We start from the raw sequence: 25895 nt of genomic DNA, 5'->3' as shown, positions 1-25895 counted from the left end.
TCCTTATCTGATACAGCAATCATTGTGTAGATTGCAGTACAAATGGTTGTGATCTTATCTTAATTGCTGTTGTAGCATTTAAACCTACTTTGCATGAGATGGAAATGTACATTATGGGCTAGATTTTCTCCTGATCACTATGACTGGTGAGGGTGTCTAGACATATTTGAGAATATAGGGCTTTTAACAGAAGCTAATATATTTGAAACTGTTGTAGACATCTTTAACATATCATTAACTCTAATCCTGAATTTTGCTGTAGAAATTTGAAACATTAGTTGGAGAACGAGGCACTCAACTAAGCGGCGGTCAGAAGCAACGAATTGCCATTGCACGTGCTCTGGTACGCAATCCCAAGATTCTGCTGCTGGATGAAGCTACGTCGGCATTAGATGCTGAGAGTGAAGCTACGGTTCAAGTTGCACTTGATAAGGTAATGGTCTCATGGCCTGTCAGTTCGTTTATTCCGGCCTACAGAAGCTCGAGCTGCATAGTCTATCCAGTCTTGTGAAGGGGCCCCTCCCAGAGGAGAGCTGGCTCAGGGTTACTGCTGCCCGGGGGTAGGCTGCGACCCTGAACTGGGGCAAATAAAAAAAAATAAAGCTGCCAGGACTGTGTCCCTTTCGTGTCTCGGAGCTGGCCTAACGTCCTTCTGTGGCTCTCTCTCGCTCGGACTCCGTGAACCACTTTTCAAAAACCCACCAAATCCGCCACTCATCACTGGCTGGTGGGACCGCTGCTGTGTGTGCACATTGGATGCTCCTCCTCCATCGAGTCATGGCTGCTCATCTCGACGACTCTTAGTTTTACCGAAGAGACCGGCATTGCGTCTTTATGTACATTCAATCCTTGAAAAATTAATCCAATGAAACTGCAAAAATTTCTATGTTATATAAAAAACCTTGCTTCATATCTGCACTGATCACCCAGTCTTTAAACGCTGCAAATGGAAGGCAATAATTGGCAAATGAGTAAACTGTTCTTTTTCAAATAGGAATAAAATTACATTTTATGGTCAGTTTGCACTTTAAATATTATAATATAAACCTACAAATGAGACACATTGGGACATTCATCTTGCCACTCTGGTTACTATCACATATAATGCTGGTTCTATTACTGTAGGAGATTTTAAATATATAATTGTAGAACTACATTTTCAAAATATTACTAATTACATATACAATACTACATAGATAGCTTAAATAGCCCTGCTGACTCGAGCCACGTAGACTTTCAGTACACCATGTAATCGATCTGTCATTTCATTCATTTAATTACAGAAGATTTCACTATTTTACACTACATTTTGTGTATTTAAGATTGTGTCTGACTGCTATGTCAATTTATGCTTATGTTTATGCAATGGATGTAATGTACCTTCATTTTTTTCATGCGTGGTCCCTTTGAATTTGCACGTGCAGTGTCTCTTCCAGTGGCAGAAGATGGTGAGCAGCCTGCACGGGACCTCAAGATTGGTGCGCGAAGTGCACCTTGGGAGTGGGGGGGGAACATTGGTGTGAGGCCCTCAACAGCTCCCCAGAACTTGCTAAATAGCCCTCCAGCACAAATAATTGGCCACACTTGCTGCAGATTTTCAGATGAAATGCTCTTCAAGTCATGGTTCAGGAATGACGAGGGCTGAGACTTGTTCTGTTCATTGTTTGTAGCTAAATGGTAGATATGGCGTTACATTTTCACTGAAAACAACTAAGTAAATCATCTCTTTCCTATCATTTCGGGCATCATTTTAAAACTGAATTTTAAAATAATATGGGCTAGAAAAGTAGAGTGCCGGGCTGACTGATTGGGGCACTGACCCCGTGTTCAAAGCGCAAATTTTATTTTTTACAGCAGCACACAGACCGGTCACAAATGACCCGAATTTCTAAGGGGCAAAATTTGGTAACTGTGGTGAAGAATCTGGCACAGAAGTCCTGCCCCGGCAGCGAAATTAGGGTTACCGTCTCCGATAGGAAGTGGAGCACATTGTCGCTCGGGGACGGGACTGGGGCGCTAACCGCGGGAATTTTCCAACGCTGCTGGTGGGAGCATAGGGCCCTCGCATTGCATTACAGGGGAGGGCACGCTGCCAACTCTGCATCGGGGAGAAGGGGCCACCACTTCACCATTGGGGAGCATGGTACTGTGGCAGCAGCCTGGCATAGAAGAGGAGTGCCGGGCTGCAACATCGCGGCACGGACCCTATAAATTGGCAAAGGCAAGGCCGTGACTGGTAAGTCAGCCATTTTTTTTTTTAAAGTGCGTGCCACATCTACCCTTTCATTGTTGCCCCGCGAGTGGAATGAGGCTCGGTTCGCGACCCGCACAGTTGGTGCGGGTATCTCCCCGGGCACATTCAGGGGGCAACCGAATTTGAGCTCTGGGGCGAAAATGGGTCACTGCGCACGGTGATGACATCATCCTCACCGGCGCAACGACCCAGGGTGCTACCAGTTTGCCAACGGGATGCACAAACCACGTTACGAGATGCGCAAACCATGCGAATTTCTACCCCTTGATCTTTAGTGAACTGCAGACCATTTTGTCTTCAACCACACAGTTTATGATTTTTTTTTTCTTAATTCCTGCATTCATACTCTCCACAATTTTAAATTTTCTCCCCACATTGCTCTTTAGATTTTCCCACCTACATGCACTGTTTGCCCAGCTCCATAACTGGCTGAAACGACACGGCCTCCATTGACTCACCCTCTGCTTTTTTATACTGAAGAATTTTCTGGCCTTTACCAATGGTTCCACTTGTGGTTCAGCTGAAATCATGAGGTCCAATATGTAACTTGTGGTGGGATTCGGGGGGTGCCAGAGCAGAAAGCGGCAGACATTTTAACTCCCGGGCCTCAATTCCGTGCCCCGACTCTGACTCCTGCCCGAAGCTGGCGGGAATGATGTTAACGATAGCAGGCAGGATTCAAAATTGATGTTACGTCAGATTGACTCCAGAGACCCACGGATATGGTCCCTGGCAAGCTATGTAGTGATTGGTGGAGAGGGCAGGTTTACGATCGGGAAAGGGAGGGGGGAGCGGGTGGGGAGAAGCCCAGAAGTATCCTCCTGGCCCAATGGAAACCTTTTTTAAAAAAAAAAGAAAACACTGACCTGGGCCTGGATCCTTGCTGAATGTACATTGTATGGGCTGCAGTCGGGCCTGCACTTAACATCGCGAACGTATTGCAATGATGTCATCGGGGTGCGTCGTTTCCATGTAAACTGATCCCCCATTCCTCTGGGTTGGGCAACCTTCCCGTGCTTCGAAACAGCAAAACAAGAATGGCGGAGGGTGTAAATGCAGTGCTGCACCTTCCCCCGCCCCCCCCGCCACACTACCTGCACCGTTTCTGCCACAGGGTTAAAATCGGCCCTATACAAATTCTGTGGCAAGGTGTACCATGTGAACCCTGGCCGATACCCACTGGTTCAGCAGACCAGGTCCAAATAACTTTTATCAATTTTCATATTGAGCAAAATATAGGAATTGATTATAAGGTATCATTTTGAAGTTTACCTGTATGAACTCTCCTTGTTAAATAGAAGCCAATAAAGCTTTAGAGGGAAGATTTTTCCTGGCCAACTTCATTGACATGTTTCAGGAAGTGACATCGCAAGTGCATTATGCAAAGGTTCGTATTTAAATTAATAACTAGGGATGTTTTTGAGAACTTTGCTTTATCTTTGAACAAGCCACATAATTACAAGAGGAAATTATCCCAAGAAAGACAGGCATTTAAGTAACAACATGGACATCTCAAAGCACTTTACAATACAACAAATTACTTTGTAGTACAGTGACTGTTGTTATGTAAGCAAATATGACAGCCATTTTGCACAATGCAAGGTCCCACAAATAACAATAAGATGATTGACATGTTAATTATATTTTGGTACTGGTGGCTTGAGGGAAGAATATATACTTCAAAAGTGAATGATATGCGGGGGAAAGAGCAGGAGTGTGAGACTAATTGGATAGCTCTTTTACAGAGCTGACAGATATGATGGGCCAAATGGTCTACTTTTGTGCTGTATGATTTTATGATTCTATGAATGTTGTCAGGACACCAGAAGAACTCCCTGCTCTTCTTTGAATAGTGCTGTGGAATCTTTAGTATCAATCTGAACTACAAGAACAGGCAGACGGGGTCTAATGTCTCCTTCAAGGAAGATAGCTCCAACGATGCAGCACTTTCTCACTACTACACAATCAGCTCAACTCTTGGTGTGGGGCTCAACCTTATCATCTTCTGACCCAGAAGCAAGAGTGTGGAAAACTGGTGTGCTAAAGACATTTTTTCTAGTAGGAAACGACACAGACACTGGGGTGGAAACATGAATATGGATGTGTCCCACAACCTGAACATATGTTCTTTATTTTCTCAAAGGTACGGAAAGGCCGCACTACTATAGTAATTGCTCACCGTCTGTCAACAGTTCAAAACGCAGACATCATTGCAGGATTGGAAGATGGTGTAATTGTAGAGCTAGGAACACATGAAGAACTGATGGAGACAAAGGGAATCTATTATAATTTAGTCACCGGACAGGTACCTCTTGGGAGCCAATTATCTCTTTCAACTAATGCATGACTTTAACCATTTATTAAAGTTTATAAAATTATGAAGTTAAGAATCAATGGGGGTGAAATTGCCCCCTTTTTATAGCTTCGTTAGCACCTCCGGGAGGGGGGCACAAGACAGTTTTCGCCCGGGGGAGGGGGACACTACCGCCTCCTGGGAAATTGCTTGGGAGGTTGCAGAGGTGCTGCCATGGCAGCGCAGTGCTCCGCGGTTAGCACCCTGGGCGGCCGCGCAACCAGCGATGACAACATCACCGTGCGCGTCAACCCTTCACCGCCCCGGAAATTGCCCCGCGGGCCGCAAGGCTTGCGCAGGCAGATGTCAACGCCAGCTTCAGCAGTCGCAAAGCTGGCAGACATCCATTCTTGCCGCTGATTAAAGGGGAGGGTGCCAGCGCCCCAGGCCACCATCTTCTTTTGTTGGCCGACTCTCGGGTCGGCATGATGATGGCGATCCTAGCGTGGTCCAGGCCGCCGTTTTGGGTGCCGGGCTGCTGGCCTGCTCGCATTCTGCTCTGGTGGTCCATTGGCGCCCATCAGAGACTGTGCTGGATGCATGGGGCCGCTCCCCTTTAATCGAAGGGAAGGGGCGTTGAAGCGCATCAGCAGTACGCAGAGTATCTCAGTGCCCCGGGACCTGCCTCCAAAGGAAGTGGAGCACCAGAGATTGCGCTTCACTTCCTGTGGGGGGCCGTAGGCCCAATTCAGCGTCTGGGGCGGGACCTCTGCGCTGGGCACTAAAAGCCCCAGCCCTGGAAGGTTACCGCCTCCAATATATCATACACATATTTAATTTGGTTAGAAGAAAAACTGAAAAGATAAAATATAATTTAATTTGTTTTCTTTTAGACATTTAAGAATGGAGATGATGAGACACATAAATTGATTCAGGAGAGAAATGTAGCTGGACTTGAAACAGTTAGCTCCACAAAGCCACTGCGAAGACGGTCAACACGAGTTAGTACAAAAAAGGTAGAAAGTGCTAAAGAAAAAACAGACAAGACTGACGATCCACAGGTATGGGTCATTTTAATTTAGTTAAGAAATATATAACCTGCATTTTAATTAAATCTTGATTTTAAATATTGCATTAATGACACATTGAGAGTTTATTACTTATGAGTTCTCTAGTCAGCCCACTTGTGAGAGTTATATCTTATCTTTATCATGTATTGTGTTTCAACCCTATTTTAAAAGTTAATAAGACAAAGGCAAGAGAGATGAGTTTAATATGTTTCTTTGCTTACTCAATTCAGCGATATTCAGGCTAATTATGTAATATGGGTTTCAAATGATTATATTAATGTAAGGTTTCTATTAATTGTGCAACTTAGAAATTTAGTGCAACTTTGAGTTAGAACATTACTTTTCACATTGGGGACCTGGGTTCAAATTCAACTCAAGCCGAGAAGATAAAAATGTGTTCCCTGCTGACTGTAAGAATAGAACATAAGAACATTAGAAATAGGACCAGAAGTAGGCCACCTGGCCCCTCGAGCCTGCTCCGCCATTCAATAAGATCATGGCTGATCTGATCATGGGCTCAGTTTCACTTCCCTGCCTGCTCCCCATAACCCATTATCGCTCAAAAATCTGTTTATCTCGACCTTAATTCAAGAGTTTTAACCCAGTTCCTGCGCAATTGCAGAGCACAAAACCGCTGATGTTGCATTGGCTTACCAGACTTCAAGGCCACAATTATGGGTGGTAAATAATGGGGTGCTGTTTTTGAATTACCATATTAATTCCCAAGTTTCCCCCAAATAATTCAACTACAATAATTCATCTGTGTTATTACAATTGAATCCCATTGTCACTCTTTGACATGAAATCAGAATTTGTGTGTATTGTCTGCTCTTGTTGAGATTTAAGATAAATTCCTTTGCTTACCTTTTTTAGGTTTAGAAATGAACAGGTAAAAAGCGTGACATTCAATCATTTGCAGATTATAGATTTGACAAGCGTATTCCATATTACCACAAAGTGTGAAATATTCTATTTTTCAGAATGAAAATCTTCCCAACATATCCTTCTTGAATGTTCTTAAGATGAACAAGACTGAATGGCCTTATATGCTCGTGGGAACCTTCTGTTCTCTTATAAATGGTGTCCTGCAGCCTGCCTTTGCCTTGATATTTTCAGAAATTATTGGAGTAAGTTTAACATTTTCAAATATATTTGGGGAAAATCGAGCCCACTGTCTAAAACCAATTTCCTGAACAAAGTAAGGGTTGTTTATTTTAACATCCATTCTTTTTATTCGTCACTGGCAAGGCCAGCATTTACTGCCCATCCCTAATTGCTCTAGAGAAGGTGGTGGTGAGCCGCCTTCTTGAAACACTGCAGTCTGTGCGGTGAAGGTACTCCCACAGTGCGGTGAGGGAGGGAGTTCCAGGATTTTGACCCAGTGGCGATGAAGGATTGGCGATATATTTCCAAATCAGGATGGTATGTGACTTGGAGGGGAAGTTGGAGGTGGTGGTGTTCCCATGCGCCTGCTGCCCTTGTCCTTCTAAAGTGGTAGAGGTTGCGGGTTTGGTTAGTTCCTGCAGTGCATCTTGTAGATGGTACACACTGCAGCCACATTGCCCTGGTGATGGAGAGAGTGAAACCTTAAAAGATCAATCATGCATGACCTATTTTTTGTCTTTAATATTAAGTTTACTAAATTTGTTTTGTAATAATCACCATTAAATTAGATTTCTTTTACCCAACACAGGTTTTTGGTAACACAGACAAGGAAGTTATGCGCCGTGAGAGCACATTTTTTTCCCTGTTATTCCTAGCAATTGGAGGTGTCTCCTTCATCACATTTTTTCTCCAGGTAAGTTTTAATAAAATCTGTGAATAAATAGGATACTGGATGGAGTGGATTACAAGGCAGTAATCTAACTAAGGGGTTCATTTAGCATTATAAACTGCAGGAGTAAAACTTGCTTGGGTCATGCTCTGGGCAGATTGTTTTGGAGGAAAACTACACATGCACACAGCAATGAAAGATGATGGGATGGACTTTCATTGTTTTCTTCTGGCGTTAATGGGGCTGTAACATCCTCAAAATAGGGCCAGTAGCCTTCCCGACACCATGGATGTGGCTGGCTCCATTTTGAAAGGGACCTACCACCGGGTGTCCAAAGCTCCCACCTGTTTCAGGCAATTGGACACCCATTTCCATATCAAAAAGGAGCCTATCACGTAATAAAGGACCCCGATTGCCATTTTAGATCAGAACTGGTTGGAGCCTGCGTAGTGCCAACAACGACCTGTTTGACGGGTAACGGAATCCAAAAGGCCTGCAAAAGCTAAGTGTTGAATTATTTTTATGGGCTGGAATTCTCCTCCGGTGCTCATAAAAATAATATGGGCCACTACCACCCCGAAACACTCACTCTCCGCAATCAGGATCCCCCGCCCCCCCACCTCCCCTTGCGCAAATTATCTTGCTGGCGGTCCCCTCAATCCTGCCAGCTGCACTGGGATGCCTATGTAGCCCCCAACAGCTCACCTGCCAGATTTAAATCGCGGAGGCCTCTTTGCTGCTGGAATGGGCAGACGATCAGTGCCCTCTGTCGGTCAGCAGCCCAAAATTCCAAATCGACCCCCATACGTGTGTAATGGTCCAAAACCATTCCAAAAGATAAATAAGTAAACAGAGGAGCTCCAGGAATAGAGCTGAGTTGGTAAGAGAGAGGAGGCCTGTTAGCGAGAAACAAAGCCACTGAAGATTGCTGAAGGAATAGTGACACTTCTCTGCCAGAAGTCCGTAAAAAGGAGGGAAGTGGGGAGAATAAAAAGAGGGGGGAATGGAAAACTATCACAGTATCCAAAGGGTTTCTCTTTGTTTTGAGCAATTTTGTAAATGGGAAATTTGGAGAGATCCTGAAGTGCACTGAATGGCTATGAAATTCCTACAGGGCTGCTTTGCTGGAAGATTGGTGGAGTGGACCCTAAGGCTCCCATGTGGACAAGCCTAGAAATGGGGCTATCCAAACAGACGGGCATGCTGAATATACCTGCAAGGGTACATTTGTAGCATCCACCCTGCCATTGGCTCAGTAACCTTTGCTTACTGATGGTTTGGTGCTTTTCAGAAGGAATCAGTTCTCGGTGCTTCTTGGAGTTTTGCTCAATTGAATTCAGGAATCAATTACACATTTAAGGAATACTTAATGTGTTCATAATAGATTCTGATGTGTGCTGCTTTTTTTTTTTGTTTGCAACTGTGAACCCACATAGGGTAATGCCTGCATAAAAATAGCACAGATAGGAATATTTTTTTAATTCATTCCTAAGATGCGGGTGTCTCCGGTGAGACCAGCATTTATTGCCCATCCCTAATTGCCCTCGGGCAGGTGGTGGTGATCCGCCTTCTTGAATAAAACTGAGTGGCTAGCTAGGCGGCAGAATTCCTTCCCTAAATTACATGAGTAAACTAGATGGGTTTTTACGACAATCCAGTGGTTTCACGATCACCATCCACCCCACCTCCCTTTGCGCAAACTACCATGGTGGGATTTGAACTCATGGCTCTGGATTATTAGTCCAGTAACATAACTACAATGCTACCATACCCTGTAATACAGGAATACAGTACAAGGCACAATAACCGTTGTTTATGCTTTACCAAAATACATTTCTACACTGCTCTGTCCTAGTTTGGATGCTCAGTGCATTTTTTCGTATGGGGAACATTTATTCAATAAAAACCGTACAAGATTTTTACTGCTGTAAAATTGATGTAGATGGTAATAGCTCTTCATTTGTATTGTAGTTTTCCATTATCCTCACATTGCAAATTTTGACAGGGTTTCACATTTGGCAAATCTGGAGAGATACTGACAAAGAGACTTCGATTAAATGCCTTTAAGGCAATGATGCGACAGGTAAGAACCATATATTAACAATTTGGTTTTGTTTTTTTATTATTTTGCAATGTATAAGTAAATACTTTACAAATTTAAATAGTTGTAATTACTCAATATTCAAATAATCCTGGTACAGAGAGAAAAAAGCTAACCTTTTCTTTGTCATCACTGGATTCAGCCAAATCAATAATAAAATGTCGAAGAGGAACATGATTTAATGACCTCAAATTTCCTGACCTAATGTGTGCCATAGTAATGGTGAATCTACGATGTACACCGTTATTCTAGTGCAGAAGTTCCATGGAAATTATGGGATATATGAGTTATGCTAGTTTTTACTCCATACCAAAATTTCCTGTGCCATTTGCCATTGCCCTCACCCAAATAGTGAGAAGGTAATTACCATGTCTCCGCCCCCATTAACATCAGTGATAACCTCGAATATCCTGACTTAATCCTTGTTTTTTCGGCACTGAAACGTACTCAAAAATAATGAGGCTGGTGGGCCATATTCTTTTTACCTTATACAAATGTCAAACTGTATTGTCTGCACACAGTGTTTATCAGAGTCAGAGAAGTAGAGAGTTCTGGAGAGTTTGTTGGGCTGACAGAGTTTACAAAATAGAGAAGGTTGAAACCGTGAAGGAATTTAAACACGAGTGTGAGTATTTTAAATTGGAACCAATATAGGTTAGCAGGATCAGGCATGTTGGTGAGTGGGACTTGGTGCGGGATAGGATACAAGCAGCGGAGTGTTGGATGATAGGAGGTTGGCTAGGAGAGTAATGAAATAGTTGAATCTGGAGGTGACAAAGGCATGAATGAGAGTTTTAGCAGCAGATGAGCTGAGGGAGGAGCGGAGGTGGGAGCTGTTACGGAGGTGAATAGAATATGAGGTCAGTGTTATAGCTTCAGTACAACTCACAAACACACACACACAATCTTAAGATGGCAACACTCCGGAACTCTAGTCAGGTGACCTGTTCCCTCTTTACTTGTACACAGCACTGGCTGCAGTGCCACAGTAGTCCACAGGTGGAGCTATATATATTACAGTCAGAAGATCTGCTTGGGGTTCAAGAGGATGCAGAGGTTGTGAACAGTCTGGTTCAACCTGAGACAGTGGTTGGGGAGCGGGATTGGATTTAGATTCGGTGATAACCATACGACATTTGTGACGGGGTCCAAAGATGATGCCTTCAGTCTTCCTAATATTTAACTGGAGGAAATTGCAGCTTGTCCAAGACTGGATGTCAGACAAAGACAGTAGAGGGGTCTTGAGAGGTATTGATGAGGTAGACCTGGGTGTCATCTACATACATGTGGAAGCTGACAACATGTCTTTGGATGATGATGCTGAGGGACAGCATGTAAATGAAGAATACGACAGAGTCAACGAGAGGTCCATGAGGCATTCCAGAGCTAACAGTGTGCGGCAGGAAGAGAAGGCATTGCTGGAGATGCTCTGGCTATGATTGGATAGGTAAGAGTGGAACAAAGCGGGGACAGTCCCACGCAGTTGGGTAACGGAGGAGAAAAGTTGGAGGAGGATGGAGTGATGATCGGCTGCAGAGAGATCAAGGAAGACGAGAAGGGAAAGTGCACCACAGTGACAGATGATTCCATTTGCGATTTGATTAGAGCTGTCCCAGTGTTGTGGCAGGGGTGCAATCCTGATTGGGGTGATTCAAACATGGAGTTGTGGGGAAAATGGGCACTGAATTGGGAGACAACAATATTGTTGTGTATCTGTAAAGCATGCACTCCCATGTTCCGCCACCAGGGAGTGCATCCCCTGAAGTTCCAAGGGATCCCAGCATCCCTTGGAAGCACTGTATATAAGCCTGCTCCTAAGGTCTGTTCCTCACTCTGGAGTGTCTTCATAAAAACTGAGGTCACTGTTACTTTGTTACTTTAACCTCCCTGTGTGCAGTCTCATCTGGGTTAGGAACACAACAACTGGCGACGAGGATACGAATCCAACGCAAAGATGCAGCAAACTGTGAGCATCCTGGAGAAGTTCTCGGAGGGTGAGGACTGGGAAGCCTATTTTGAACAGCTAGACCAGTACTTTGTAGCCAATGAGCTGGACGGAGAAGGAAGCGCTGCAAAAAGGAGAGCGATCCTCCTCACAGTCTGCGGGGCACCGACCTACAGCCTCATGAAGAATCTTCTGGCTCTGGTGGTTCGGGAGCATCTTAACCCGAGGGAGAGTGTGCTGATGGTGAGGTATCGGTTCTACACGTGCCAGCGATATGAAGGTCAGGAAGTGGCGAGCTACATCGCCGAGCTAAGGCGACTTGCTGAACAATGTGAGTTTGATGGCTACCTGCAGCAAATGCTCAGAGACTTTTTTGTACTGGGAATTGGCCACGAGACCATCCGACTAAAACTTTTGACTGTAGAGACACCGACCCTCGGTAAGGCCATTGCAATAGCACAGGCGTTTATGTCCACCAGTGATAACACCAAACAAATCTCTCAGCGCACAAGTGCTAGCAATGTTCATAAATTAACTGGAACTGTGTTTGCGAGCAGAAATGTACAGGGCAGAACCCACGAGTCTGCAACTGCCAGCAGACCTCAGGTGACCCAGATGACGCAGAATCCGCAACAAAGGATGAATGCAAAGCAATTTACACCTTGTTGGCGTTGTGGAGGCTTCCATTCAGCCTATTCGTGCCGCTTCAAAGGGTATGTTTGCAAGAGCTGTGGAACAATGGGGCACCTCCAACGAGCTTGCAGACGAGCTGCAAGCTCTGCAAAACCTGCTAACCACCACGTGGCAGAGGAAGATCGGTCCATGGTGGATCAAAGCAATTTTGAGCCTCAGAGAGAGGAGGCAGATGCTGAAGTACACAGGGTGCACACATTTTCGATCAAATGTCCACCTATAATGCTAAATGTAAAATTAAATGGCTTGCCCGTAACCATGGAACTGGACACTGATGCAAGCCAATCCATCATGAGTAAAAAGATGTTTGAGAGACTGTGCTGCGAAAAGACACTCAGACCAGCCCTGAGCCCTATCCACATAAAACTGAGAACGTACACCAAAGAGCTTATCACTGTCGTGGGCAGCTCCATGGTCAAGATCACCTACGAGGGCACGGTGCATAAACTGCCACTCTGGATTGTCCCGGGCGATGGCCCCACACTGCTTGGAAGGAGCTGGCTGGGCAAAATCCGCTGGAACTGGGATGACATCCGAGCGCTATCACATGTCGATGAGGCCTCATGTACCCAGGTTCTTAACAAATTTCCTTCCCTTTTTGAGCCAGGCATTGGAAACTTTTCTGGGGCGAAGGTGCAAATCCACTTGGTCCCAGAGGCACGACCCATTCACCACAAGGCGTGAGCGGTACCCCATATGATGAGGGAGAGAGTGGAAATCAAGCTGGGCAGGCTGCAACGCGAGGGCATCATCTCCCCAGTGGAATTCAGCGAGTGGGCCAGCCCGATTGTTCCAGTACTCAAAAGTGATGGCACGGTCAGGATTTGCGGCGATTATAAAGTAACTATTAATCGTTCCTCGCTACAGGACCAATACCCGTTACCTAAGGCAGACGACCTATTTGTGACGCTGGCAGGAGGCAAGATGTTCACCAAGCTCGACCTGACTTCGGCCTACATGACGCAGGAGCTGGAGGAGTCTTCGAAGGGCCTCACCTGCATCAACACGCACAAGGGACTGTTTATCTACAACAGATGCCCGTTTGGAATTCGGTTGGCTGCAGCGATCTTCCAGAGAAACATGGAGAGCCTACTCAAGTCGGTACCACGCACGATGGTTTTTCAGGATGACATATTGGTCACGGGTCGGGACACCGTCGAGCACCTACAAAATCTGGAGGAGGTCCTCCAGCGACTGGATCGCGTAGGGCTGCGGCTGAAGAGGTCGAAATGCTTCTTCATGGCAACAGAAGTGGAGTTTCCTGGGACGGCATTCGGCCCACAGATGCCAAGACAGAGGTTATCAGGAACGTGCCCAGGCCACACAACATCATGGAGCTGCAGTCGTTCCTCCGACTCCTCAACTATTTTGGTAACTTGCTACCGGGGTTAAGCACCCTCTTAGAGCCCCTACATGTGTTATTGCGCAAAGGTGAGAACTGGGTATGGGGGAAAAAAACAAGTAATTGCTTTTGAGAAAGCCAGAAACATTTTATGCTCCAACAAGCTGTTTGTATTGTATAACCCATGTAAAAGACTTGTGCTAGCATGTGACTCATCGTCGTACAGAGTCGGGTGTATATTAAACATGCCAACGTGGCGAGGAAGTTGCAACCTGTTGCCTCTGCCTCCAGGAGCTTGTCTGAGGCTGAGAGAGCCTACAGCATGATTGAGAAAGAGGCATTAGTGTGTGTGTTCGGGGTAAAGAAAATGCATCAGTACCTGTTTGGCCTCAAATTTGAGCTGGAAACCGATCACAAGCCCCTTACATCCCTGTTTGCTGAAAACAAGGGGATAAATACTAATGCCTCAGTCCGCATACAAAGGTGGGCACTCGCGCTATCAGCATATAACTATACCATCCGCCACAGGCCAGGCACCGAGAACTGTGCGGATGCTCTCAGTCGGCTACCATTGCACACCACGGGAGTGGAAATGGTGCAGCTTGCAAACTTGTTGATGGTGGCACAGCCTGCAGACTTTTTGATGGTCATGGAAGCGTTTGAAAATGATAAATCACCTGTCACGGCCCGCCAGATTAGGACTTGGACCAGCCAAGATCCTCTGCTGTCCCTAGTAAAAAACTGTGTACTGCATGGGAGCTGGGCCAGCATTCCCGTTGAAATGCAAGAGCTAATCAAGCCGTTCCAGCGGCGAAAGGACGAGCTGTCCATTCAGGCAGACTGTCTGTTGTGGGGTAACCGCGTAGTGCTACCCAAAAAGGACAGGGAGACGTTCATCTCGGATCTCCACAGCACACACATGATGAAAGCGATAGCCAGATCCCACGTGTGGTGGCCCGGTATCGACTATGACTTAGAGTCCTGTGTACGGCAATGCAGCGTGTGTGCTCAGTTGAGCAACGTGCCCAGAGAGGCACCACTAAGTTTGTGGTCCTGGCCCTCCAGACCATGGTCAAGGATTCATGTCGACTATGCGGGCCTGTTTCTCGGTAAAATGTTCCTGGTGGTGGAGGATACTTTTTCAAAATGGATTGAATGTGAAATAATGTCGGGAAGCACCGGCACTGCCATCATTGAAAGCCTGAGGGCCATGTTTGCCACCCACGGCCTGCCTGACATACTGGTCAGTGACAACGGGCCATGTTTCACCAGTGCCGAATTTAAAGAATTCATGACCCGCAATGGGATCAAACATTTCACCTTGGCTCTGTTTAAACCAACCTCCAATGGGCAGGCAGAGCGAGCAGTACAAACAATCAAACAGAGCCTTAAACGAGTCACAGAAGGCTCACTCCAAACCAGCCTGTCCTGAGTACTGCTCAGCTACCGCACAAGACCCCACTCGCTCACAGGGGTGCCCCCAGCTGAGCTACTCATGAAAAGGACACTTAAAACCAGACTCTCGCTGGTTCACCCCAACCTGCATGATCAGGTAGCGAGCAGGCGGCAGCAACAAAATGTAAACGATGGTCGCGCCACTGTGTCATGGGAAATTGATCTGAATGACCCTGTGTATGTGCTAAACTATTGACAAGTGGATCGCGGGCATGGTGATCGCTAAAGAAGGGAGTAGGATGTTTGTAGTCAAACTACTCAATGGACAAATTTGCAGAAAGCACCTGGACCAAAAGAGGCTGCGGTTCACAGACTGCCCTGAACAACCCACAGCAGACACCACCTTTTTAGAGCCCACAGCACACACCCAAAGGATCAATGACACCACCTTGGACCAGGAAATCGAACCCATCATGCCCAACAGGCCAGCAAGGCCAGGCTCACCCAGCAGGCCTGCAGGGCCAACAACACCCCAGCCCAGCGAGGACACAGCCAATGCACCAGAACAGACATTTGTACCGAGGTGGTCCACCAGGGAAAGAAAGGCTCCCAACCGCCTCACCTTGTAAATAGTTTTCACTTTGACTTTGCGGGGGAGTGATGTGTATCTGTAAAGCATGCACTCCCATGTTCTGCCACCAGGGAGCGCATCCCCTGAAGTCCCAAGGGATCTCAGCATCCCATGGGAGCACTGTATATAAACTGGCCCCTAAGGCCTGTTCCTCACTCTGAAGTGTCTTATTAAAGACTGAGGTCACTGTTACTTTAACCTCCCTGTGTGCAGTCTCATCTGTGTTAGGAACACAATAAATATGGTCAAGGACTTTGGACAGTAAAGGGAAGTTGGATATGCGAGGGTAGTTCGCAAGAACAGAAGAAGCGAGAGTGGATATGTTGAGGAGGGGGATAATGACGGTTGGGTCTTGAAAGGGATGGTACCCGAGGAGAGAGAATCATTCACAGTATCAGCTAGTATGGGGACCAGGAAAGGAAGTTGGGTGGTCAGCAGTTTAGTAGGAAAGGGGTTAAGGGAGCCAATAGACAACTGCTGGACTGGAAAGAATATGACCAATAACACTCAGACTAATTAATGTGTCACAATGCCATAGAACAGGGCTGTATGATTACCAAGACCATCAGAAAAGACTTGACATGTTGATCAAACCATTCTGATTTACCATTTAATCAAGGGGTAATTTCTGCAGAAATAATGTAGACATGAGAAAATAGTCAATTGAAAGTTAGTATAATGTGTACTCACCACAATTTACCAAAGTGACAAAGTACAGCAAACCGTTCAGTTAGTCTTCAGAATTTATTAAAATTCAATATCCTTTCAGCATTTAACAAACTCTTAGCTCATTTAACATTCTACCAAGTAATACTCCAAAATATATTGCAAACAAGTCGAGCCCAGCCAAAAAATGGGGTAAGTCACAGAGACTTTTCTCATCCTAAGTGCAAAATATAACCATATAATTTACGTGTATATATATTTTTTTAGGATGTTAGCTGGTTTGATGATTCTAAAAACAACACTGGAGCGTTGACTACCAGACTTGCTACTGATGCATCTCAAGTTAAGGGGGTAAGTATCTACAGGAGTTGACTGCTAGCTTTGACCAGCCATACCTACCACAGGAGTCAAAAATCGTGATGAAATCGAATTGAATTACTCTGAAGGTAATGTTAGAATCATAGAATAGTACAGCACAGAAGGAGGCCATTTGGCCCATCGAATCTGCGCAGGCTCTTTCGAAGAGCAATCCAGTTAGTTCCACTCCCCTGCTCTTTCCCCACATCCGTGTGATTTTTCTCCTTCAAGTATTTTAAGGATAAAAAAATATTTTATTTAGTTCTCCAATCAAATGGATATCCAATAATCTCAGTAATTTAAGAAACAAAGGGGGAGAAATTTGCATAATTTGTGCCTCCCGTTAGTGGGTGCAAATAATTTCTCGCCGGGGGCTGTTAGGGGAGGCAAAAAACCGGCAGCGCCCTGTTCCTGCCAGTAGCACCCCAGACTGCTGCGCCAGTGATGACAGCGTCATCGCCATGTGCAGTGACCTGTTTTTGCCCAGGAGCGAAAATTGGGTAGCGCCCCGTGAGGCCGCGCGGGTCGCCAACTGGGTCGCACTCTGCTCGTGGGTCAAAAATTAAAGGGGAGGTGTATCGCACCATTTTTTTTTACCAAGGCCAACTTAACGGTCATGGCCTTGCCTTGTGGAATTCACGGGGTCCAAGCCACCATGTTGCAGTCCAGCACTCCACTTCTGTGCCGGGTTGCTGCCACGGCACCCTGCTCCCTGGTGGAGAAATGGGGGCCCCCTCATCCCATTGCAGAATTCACAGCGTGCCCTCCCCTTTAACAGAAGCCCTGTGCACCCACCAGCGCTCCACGTAGCACTGGTAAATTCCCGCGGTTAATACTCCAGTCCCGCCCCCGCGTGACAATGCACTCCACTTACTCTCGGGGACGGTAATCCCAATTTTGCTGCCGGGACGGGACTTCTACGCTGGAAGTCCCACCTCGCCTCGGTTACTGCCTCTAAACCGGGCACTACCGAATTTAGGCCCCAAAGTATTCTACATAATTCATAGAAACATAGAAACATAGAAAATAGGTGCAGGAGTAGGCCATTCAGCCATTCTAGCCTGCACCGCCATTCACTGAGTTCATGGCTGAACATGCAACTTCAGTACCCCCTTCCTGCTTTCTCGCCATACCCCTTGATCCCCCGAGTAGTAAGGACTACATCTAACTCCAGTTGGTAATTAGAAACAAAAATCTTGAAAATATCAAATGCTGTGTAATTAGATGATTAGACGTTGCTTCTCTAAATATTTTGAAGGGAAAATGGTGTGAGCTTTTAGCTAATTATTATATAGTAATTAAACACTTATTTTATTTTAAATGTCTAAACAATTAATTGAAACATCTTAATTCATTCATCATTTATCACTGACAAATGCTCCAATTCGACTCTAAGTTTGTTGGTGGTCTAGTTAGGGCAGAGTATTAATTTCTTAATAATGAAAGTAGCCAATACGGTTAATATTTTGTGCAGAATATTAATATTGCTTCTTGTGCAGTTCCTGATCCAGTAACATGAGCTGAGTGCCTTATGGGCATTTCATATAGATGTTAACTTTAATGTAGTATTCAGAAGGTGCATTTCAGCTCAATCAAAGCACTTTGCAAACAATGCATATCAAGTCTCTAAAATAAGTCATAAAGCTAATTCCCTGCTGTTAAAAAGTTTGTTAAAAGTTGGGCAATTAACTTTAAACAGAAGCACTAAAGAGAATACATGGGCTTATTGTTTTAAAGGTAATGTTTGATGAACAACTTCCTCCTTTCATGTCTTTACTGTAGGCTACTGGTGTCAGGCTTGGTATAATTGCACAAAACATAGCTAATCTAGGATGTGCAATTATTATTTCCTTCGTCTATGGCTGGCAGCTGACACTATTGATATTGGGCATTGTGCCAATCCTGGCAATATCAGGATTGATCCAGATGAGAATGTTCACTGGACATGCCAACAAGGACAAGAATGAACTGGAGAATGCAGGAAAGGTGGGTGATTTTTGAGCGGGAATGGTATTTGATGGCATTTTAATTTGAATTACTCGATGTAATCCTATTCTTTATTTCCATATTTTATGGAGGGGATGGAAATTTAGGAAGCGGGGAGGGCGGAAACAGGATAATGATGAAACAAAACCTATACAGTAATTCCCCACCGCTTATAGCAGGCACATTGGTGCTGTCACAATTGGCCACTCTCATCATCATAGGCAGTCCCTCGAACGAGGATGACCTACTTCCATGAAAGTTCACAGAGGTTTCAATGAAGGACCCGATGTTCCAGTCCTGAACTCCAGTTGAGGGGGTGGAAGATGCCTGTGCATGAATTTTTTTTAACGTGTGGTGACCGTTTCACATCAGCCACCATATGGGCTCGGCCGAGCTAGGCCTTTATCCAATGGCAAGGGTTAACCAGGACGACTGGAGACCTGCTCTGCTGCACGGACCTAGTACGCACACATATCGCAGTGCGGGCAGGTCCGTGCTGCCCCGGGCCCTCGGTTCTTCTGGGCCCCATATCCTCATTCGCCGCACCTCCGCCACAATGTTCCAGGGCCTGGTGCTCCAGCTCTATTCGTAGCCCCAACCTGTGGTGGTGTTCTCACACAGGTGGGGGCGGACCACTCTACACGTGGGATGGCTTACCTGTGCACTGCGCAGGCCGGGAAACAACAAATGGGCCCTGATATTTACTGAGGCACATGTTCGGAGCAGGTGGCCGTCAGTAGTTAAAAATAAAAACCTTGTTAAAATGGAGGCACGGAGCCTCATTAAAAAGTTTGAATGACCAACCCGCCTCCTGAGAACGGATTGGTGGCCTGGCCTTCGTCCTGCCTCCATTAAAACCGAAAGTGGGTGGGTTTGAGGCAGCATTTTGAATTTTTTAAATTTTAACTGCCCACCTGACCCAAAACCACCCATTTTTGGGGGTTAAAATGACCCCCGTGGTGCCAGGCAAACTGAGATCCCATTCACTGTGAGTTTGCGAGGGCTTTGAGTAGGTTAACAACCATTCTATTAGCTACAGTTGTGCATAACCCATGTAAACTTCTTGCAATTCTGATGCTAGTGTCCTATGGTAAAAGGAGGGTAAAACAAACACTTCAGTTTCCTTTGTGATTCTCGGGCCTCTTCTGTGACTCGGGTTGGCCGAAAGTTCCTCTGCTCAAGAATAGATGCAAAACTGAAAGCACTGGGTTTTTCTGCAACTGATTAATATCCTGTTGGGAAATACATAAGCATGCAAGAGCCAAGGCAATATCTTACTGTATGACCACTCAGCAAAATAGATTCTTCTTTTGCTCTTTTTCCCCTCCTCCTCTTCTGGTTAAAATGTGGAAGGTTAAGAAAGGGTAAGCATCACTCTCCCCACATAACCTTTGAGGCATTCAAGGAGGAGATAGTGAGGGTTCAGAGCAAATATCGGACAGAATCACACTGTCGGGTGAAATCACTAAGACGGGAAGTGAGGGCGGGCATTTCAGAAGGTGTGCAGACGATGGCACATGCCATGAGGGAGCTGGCTTCTGCAATAAAGGTACAAAGACCGGAGATTCAAATGCCAATTCCACTTCACTCCACGCACAGCCACCGGTCAAACCCAAGCCGGTCCCCCAACCCCCCTCCCCCACCAATCACCAATCCTATGAGATGTGGGTGAGGGATGGGTGCAGACTTTCTTTCCTGTTGTTGCTGTTGGTGTCGTTGAAGTGCACTGTAAAATTTCCAATAAAAGATATTTTGCATCAAAAATGAATCATGCTCCATTAAGACCACGCAACATTTAGGGTCAACTGTAAAAAGTAAAAATCCCTCATGCCTACAGTCATGTGTGCCTGCCGCCCCCTCGCCCTGGTGGGAGGGCTAGTCAGTGTGTTCTGCAGTCGGCAAGGTAGGACTGCTCTATTTTCAGTAGCTGATTTATCTTTCATTTATTTTTGATGATGTTGTGCAACTGTTGTGGTAAAGATGTTGTAATGTTGTGCTGATGTTATGAAGGTCTTTAGTGCTTTAGAATCTTCTAACTCACCTTCCCCCGCTCCCCCATCCCCCCCCCCATCTCTGGCTACCTGCGCTGATTTCTTAAATGTAGGTAGGGTTTTTCTGTGCCTACAAAAGTGGCCACATACACTGGCCTAAGTTAGTTTGGAGTAACTTTCAGCTGGCCAAATTTGTTTCAATGGCCAGAAGAGGCATAAGTGGCTCATCATGCCCTCTTTTGGAGAGAACAAACTAAACTAGAAAAAAACCTAACTAACTGACTTAAATTGGAGCAAGTTAAATGGGGAAACTTGCGATTTTTAAGTTACTCCAAAAAAAGCTACTTACTCCCCAAAAAACAGGGCAACTCTTGGGGAAATTTGGGTCCTTAAAAAGTACTTGGATGTGTACTTAAAATGCCGTAACCTACAGGGCTACGAACCAAGAGCTGGAAAGTGGGCTGGATAGCTCTTTGTCAGCCGGTATGGACATGATGGGCCGAAAAGGCCTCCTTCCGTGCTGTAAATTTCTATGATTGTATGATTCTAGCACCCAGTTGCCTACCCTTGTGTGAGAGAGGGATGGGTGGAGGTGCAAGTGTGAGTAAGGATGTTTAGGAGTAGGGTAGGAAAGGCAGAGTGATGGGGATGTGATGAATGGCACAGCAGGATGAGGTTGAGTATGGCTTTGCAGAAACATAGAAACATAGAAAAGAGATGCAGGAGTAGGCCATTCGGGCCTTCTAGCCTGCACCGCCATTCAATTAGTTCATGGCTGAACATGCAACTTCAGTACCCCATTCCTGCTTTCTTGCCATACCCCTTGATCCCCCTAGTAGTAAGGACTTCATCTAACTCCTTTTTGAATATATTTAGTGAATTGGCCTCAACAACTTTCTGTGGTAGAGAATTCCACAGGTTCACCACTCTCTGGGTGAAGAAGTTCCTCCTCATCTCGGTCCTAAATGGCTTACCCCTTATCCTTAGACTGTGTCCCCTGGTTCTGGACTTCCTCAACATTGGGAACATTCTTCCTGCATCTAACCTGTCTAACCCCGTCAGAATTTTAAACATTTCTATGAGGTCCCCTCTCATTCTTCTGAACTCCAGTGAATACAAGCCCAGTTGATCCAGTCTTTCTTGATAGGTCAGTCCCGCCATCCCGGGAATCAGTCTGGTGAACCTTCGCTGCACTCCCTCAATAGCAAGAATGTCCTTCCTCAGGTTAGGAGACCAAAACTTACACAATACTCCAGGTGTGGCCTCACCAAGGCCCTGTACAACTGTAGCAACACCTCCCTGCCCCTGTACTCAAATTTTGTGATCCACTGAGATCGTTGAAAGGTTTACGCCATTGCATCCAGGTCCTCCTGACAACATCCCTGCTTATGCCCTCCTGTGCAATGTGCAACCGGGCTGCTTTGCTCTCCTGGGGAGGTCTCTTCTGTCCATGGGAAGGGAAGAGAACCTCCCTGCGTGTTGTGACTCCCTCCATAACCATCTGGAAGGAGTATGGGAGAGCTGGGTGCAGCCGTGCTCCTTTCTGCAGTGCTTGTCAGTGTTTGCAGCACCTCAGTATTGCAGAACACTGACAGAACAACTGTCAAAATGAATGTGGCCATGGTCCCTTTAACGACACCGGCTGATGACGTGTCATCAAATGATGGCTTCAAACCTGCTTCCTTTTAAGTGGCCGGGAACCTCGCATGGCGGGCTTAAAAAGCCCCATCCATGTAAAATCACTTTGAAAGAGCTGGCTGCAACCAGGAGCATACAGGGTAGAATAAGGAAAAAAGGGAAGCTTGTCATGTAGGCAGTCCATGTATACTAACTGTATAGTCACATAAGGTGGGCCACCAGAGGGCACTGCGGTGGGAGACCTGAGGGTCAACTGCATAGCTATGCAGGGCCCAGTATAAAAGGCTGCCCACCATGCTTGTGCCTCACTCTGGAGTTACAATAAATGGAACTAAGGTCACAACAGCTCAAGTACAATACTAGACCTCGTGGAGTCATTCATAAGAGTATTAAAGACATAACAACTGGCAACGAGATTATGAACTTTTACGCAAAAATGACAAATGTTGGTGCATTAGAAAAGTTCTCAGAGGTTAAGATTGGGAAGCCTTTACGGAGTGGCTTGCCCAATATTTTCTTGCAAATGACCTGGTAGGCGATGATCCGGCCACGCCGGCAGATAAGCGCAGAGCTATCCTGTTGACCAGTTGTCTATGGCCCCGTCAGGGATTTGCTTGCACCAGAGAAAACAACGACCAAGTCATACGAGGAGCTGAATGTGCTCATTCGGAACCAACTCAAACCGAAGGAGAGCATCCTCGCGGCCAGGTATCGATTTTATACACACCACCGCCCCAAGATCCAGGAAATCGCGAAGCACACTGCCGACCTCAGGAGGTTGACAGGACCGTGAGAATTCGGTGCATCCCTCGCCGATGCATTGCGGGACGTCTTCGTAATTGGTATCGGTCATGAGGCCCTTCTTCACAGGCTACTGTCTGCCGAAACCACTGTCACTCTGCAGAAGGCCATCAGCATCAGCCAGGCGTTCATGACCTCAAGCTGCAGCTCCAAGCAGATGATGACTCACTCTCAGGACTCAAACCCGGCTAGTACTGTAAATAGAATGGCACAGGCAGAACTGTTGAATGTGAATCTGCCCAGGGCAGAACGTACAGGCCCCCGAGTGCTTTAATTCAGAGTCCGCCGAGGGCTGCAAACATAAATCGAGTAGCACCATGCTGGCGTTGTGGAGGTAATCACAGGGCTCATCAGTGTCGGTTCAGAGACTATGTGTGCACAGCGAATGTGCAAAAGAGCTGTGACTCACCATGTGGAAAAGGAGTCAGCAGGTGGCTGTGAATCCAGCGCGGACTACGAGGAGATGGCGAGAGAGGCAGCTCAGTCCCAGGACGAAGTGTATGGAGTATATACCTGCACCCCAGATTGTCCTCCAGTGAGAATGGAAGTTGAGATAAATGGCATTCCAGTCTTCATGGGACACGGGGGCGAGTCAGTCAGTAATGAGCCAGGAAACCTTTGAGAGACTATGGAACGATCCAGCTGAACCACCCAAGCTGGTCCCGGTTCAGGCAAAGCTGCACACCTACACCAAGGAACTGATATCAGATGTAAGTGTATCCCATGATGGTGTGGTGCACAATTTACCATTGTGGATTGCTTCAGGTGATGGACCAACACTATTTGGAAGAAGATGGATGGGGAAGATTAATTGGAACTGGGAAGACTTCATCCCTCCAGCGATCGATGTCCCCCATGCTCTGAGGCAGAGCAAGCCTCTACCTTCGGTTGGAACAGGCACTGGAGAGCAGATCCGCACAGCCCCCGAGGCACAGACCATCACAACTGCATGGCGATGATCCGGCCAAGACGACCCGAAAGCACCTTCCCGGTTTCAGTGGCAGGACTCCTGGGGAGGAAGATTGGATCCGAGGACGCCTTCCCAGCTTCAGTGGCAGAATCCCTGGGAAAAAAGATCGCGGCAGTCGACATCATGGACAGGGAAAAGATGGTGTCCAAACCACGAGGTGCAGCGCTAATGGAGCAACGACACGTGGTTCCACGCAAGGAAGATGATTGAGGTAAAAGACATAAGGCCATTTTAAAGGAGGCCTGCAACCCGCCATTTTTGAATGAACTGCTTGAATGAATTGGTAACCAATGTAAAAGTCCAGCTGTAACGAGCAAAATGCTGTTGAGTGATGTCGGGTACAAATTGCAATCAGCCAATGTAGCGGGCAAACACCTAATGGTCGTATACAGCTCCAGCGAGCTACCCAATGCTGTAGCCTGCATTCCCGGAACCAGAATGATGTATCATAAAGTGTCCCCACAGCTGACAGAAGTAGACAAGCCGCAGAGTAAATGATCCCCAGAGAGCAGAGGCACCGGTAGCGATACCCTGCCTCAGATCGGTTTAACGTTGCAGACACCCGATGACATGAACCGCCACGGGCCAGAAACAGTAAACTGCGCCTATGCTCGCAGTCGGCTACCATCGCCCACCACCCGGGTGGAAAAGGCGCAGCCCACAAACCGATTCGCCACCACGGCAATGCCCAAGAGCAAAGGGTCACCCGCAACAGCTCCTCTGAACGGGACCTGGACCAGCCAGGATCCCAAACTAGAGAGTGCTCACAACGGTGCCCTCAAAGATAGCGAGTCAGCAGTCCCCTGCGAACTGCTAGACAAGACGAGGCAGCCCCACCATCGCTTAGACGAAACGCTCACTCGCTCAGACCGCTTCCCAGGGAGCAGCAGCGACACTGTGCAAACGAAAAGGACGGGGAGGTCACAGACACATTAGTTGTCTTTGAGCCTGCCCAACACTAGGAGTAATGGCAAGAGCCCTGAGCTCGGGCAACTCGAGCAAAATGAGCTCACCTGGCCCACAGACTCACTAGCATGGGGCGCTGTGCCGCCACCAGATGACCCGGATCTCATCCGGCCGTGCTGGAACTAGACTGTCCTTGTGTACCTGTACTGATATACCTGTATTGATGTAAATGTACCACACAAAAATAAACACAGCTGTAATCCACCCAACAAATGTACCAAGGTGTAAATATAAAACCCATGTGATGAACTTCAGTGCAAGTTGCATGTAACGGGCCATTAGCATGATCTCTGTGTGGGCGGGGAGAATGGAGTAGTCATGGACTCATAACCAGAAACCACGGGGACCTCCACTGGCAACAAATCTCACTACCCACCCACCCAAGCTAGAACCGATCCTCCAACGGTCAACCAGGAAAAGCAAAGCCCAGGTCACCGTCAATGTATGAATCAATTTGCATTAAAGACTTGGGGGAAAGTGATGTCATGTGTGTAGACCATGTATACTAACTCTCTAGTCACATAAGGTGTGCCACCAGAGGGCACTGCGGAGGGAGACCTGAGGGTCACCTGGATAGGTGTGCAGGGCCCAGTATAAAAGGCTGCCCACCATGCTTGTGCCTCAACTCTGGAGTTACAATAAATGGGACTAAGGTCACAACAGCTCAATACTAGACCTCGTGGAGTCATTCATAAGAGTATTAAAGACATAACAAAGCTTTTGTCAGATACTGAGAGCACAATACTGCAGAAAGCCTAGAGGAGTATAGAAAGTGCGGGTGTGAAATTAAAAAGGAAATTAGAAAAGCAAAGAGAGAGCGTTAAAAAATTGGCAAGTAAAGTCAAGGAAAACCCAAAGATGTTTTATATTACATAAAGTGCAAGAAAATAACTAAGGAAAGAGTAGGGTCTTTTAGAGACTAAAAAGGAGACCAAAAAGGTAACCTATGTGTGGAGGCGGCAGCCATTGGTATGGTTCCTAATGAATACTTTGTGGCTGTCTTCACAGGAGAGGGATGTTGC

General features: G+C 46.4%; 1 protein-coding gene across 1 annotated transcript in view; it reads left to right on the top strand.

The window, feature by feature from the left end:
- The window catches only part of abcb4 (ATP-binding cassette, sub-family B (MDR/TAP), member 4), a gene marked incomplete at its 5' end in the record, with an annotated part of 136652 nt that overhangs the window by 73073 nt on the left and 37684 nt on the right, over window positions 1-25895 (top strand). The window contains 8 exons of the mRNA XM_070880061.1: window positions 263-433; window positions 4398-4559; window positions 5441-5608; window positions 6598-6744; window positions 7311-7415; window positions 9397-9474; window positions 16432-16515; window positions 18304-18507. Coding sequence (XP_070736162.1) covers window positions 263-433; window positions 4398-4559; window positions 5441-5608; window positions 6598-6744; window positions 7311-7415; window positions 9397-9474; window positions 16432-16515; window positions 18304-18507 — 1119 coding nt within the window. The remainder of the gene's footprint in view (window positions 1-262; window positions 434-4397; window positions 4560-5440; window positions 5609-6597; window positions 6745-7310; window positions 7416-9396; window positions 9475-16431; window positions 16516-18303; window positions 18508-25895) is intronic.

The sequence above is a fragment of the Pristiophorus japonicus genome, chromosome 5 (assembly GCF_044704955.1).
Source record: "Pristiophorus japonicus isolate sPriJap1 chromosome 5, sPriJap1.hap1, whole genome shotgun sequence".
NCBI lineage: Eukaryota > Metazoa > Chordata > Chondrichthyes > Pristiophoridae > Pristiophorus > Pristiophorus japonicus.
The sequence above is the reverse complement of the archived record's forward strand: the minus strand, read 5'-3'. Positions and strand labels throughout refer to the sequence as shown.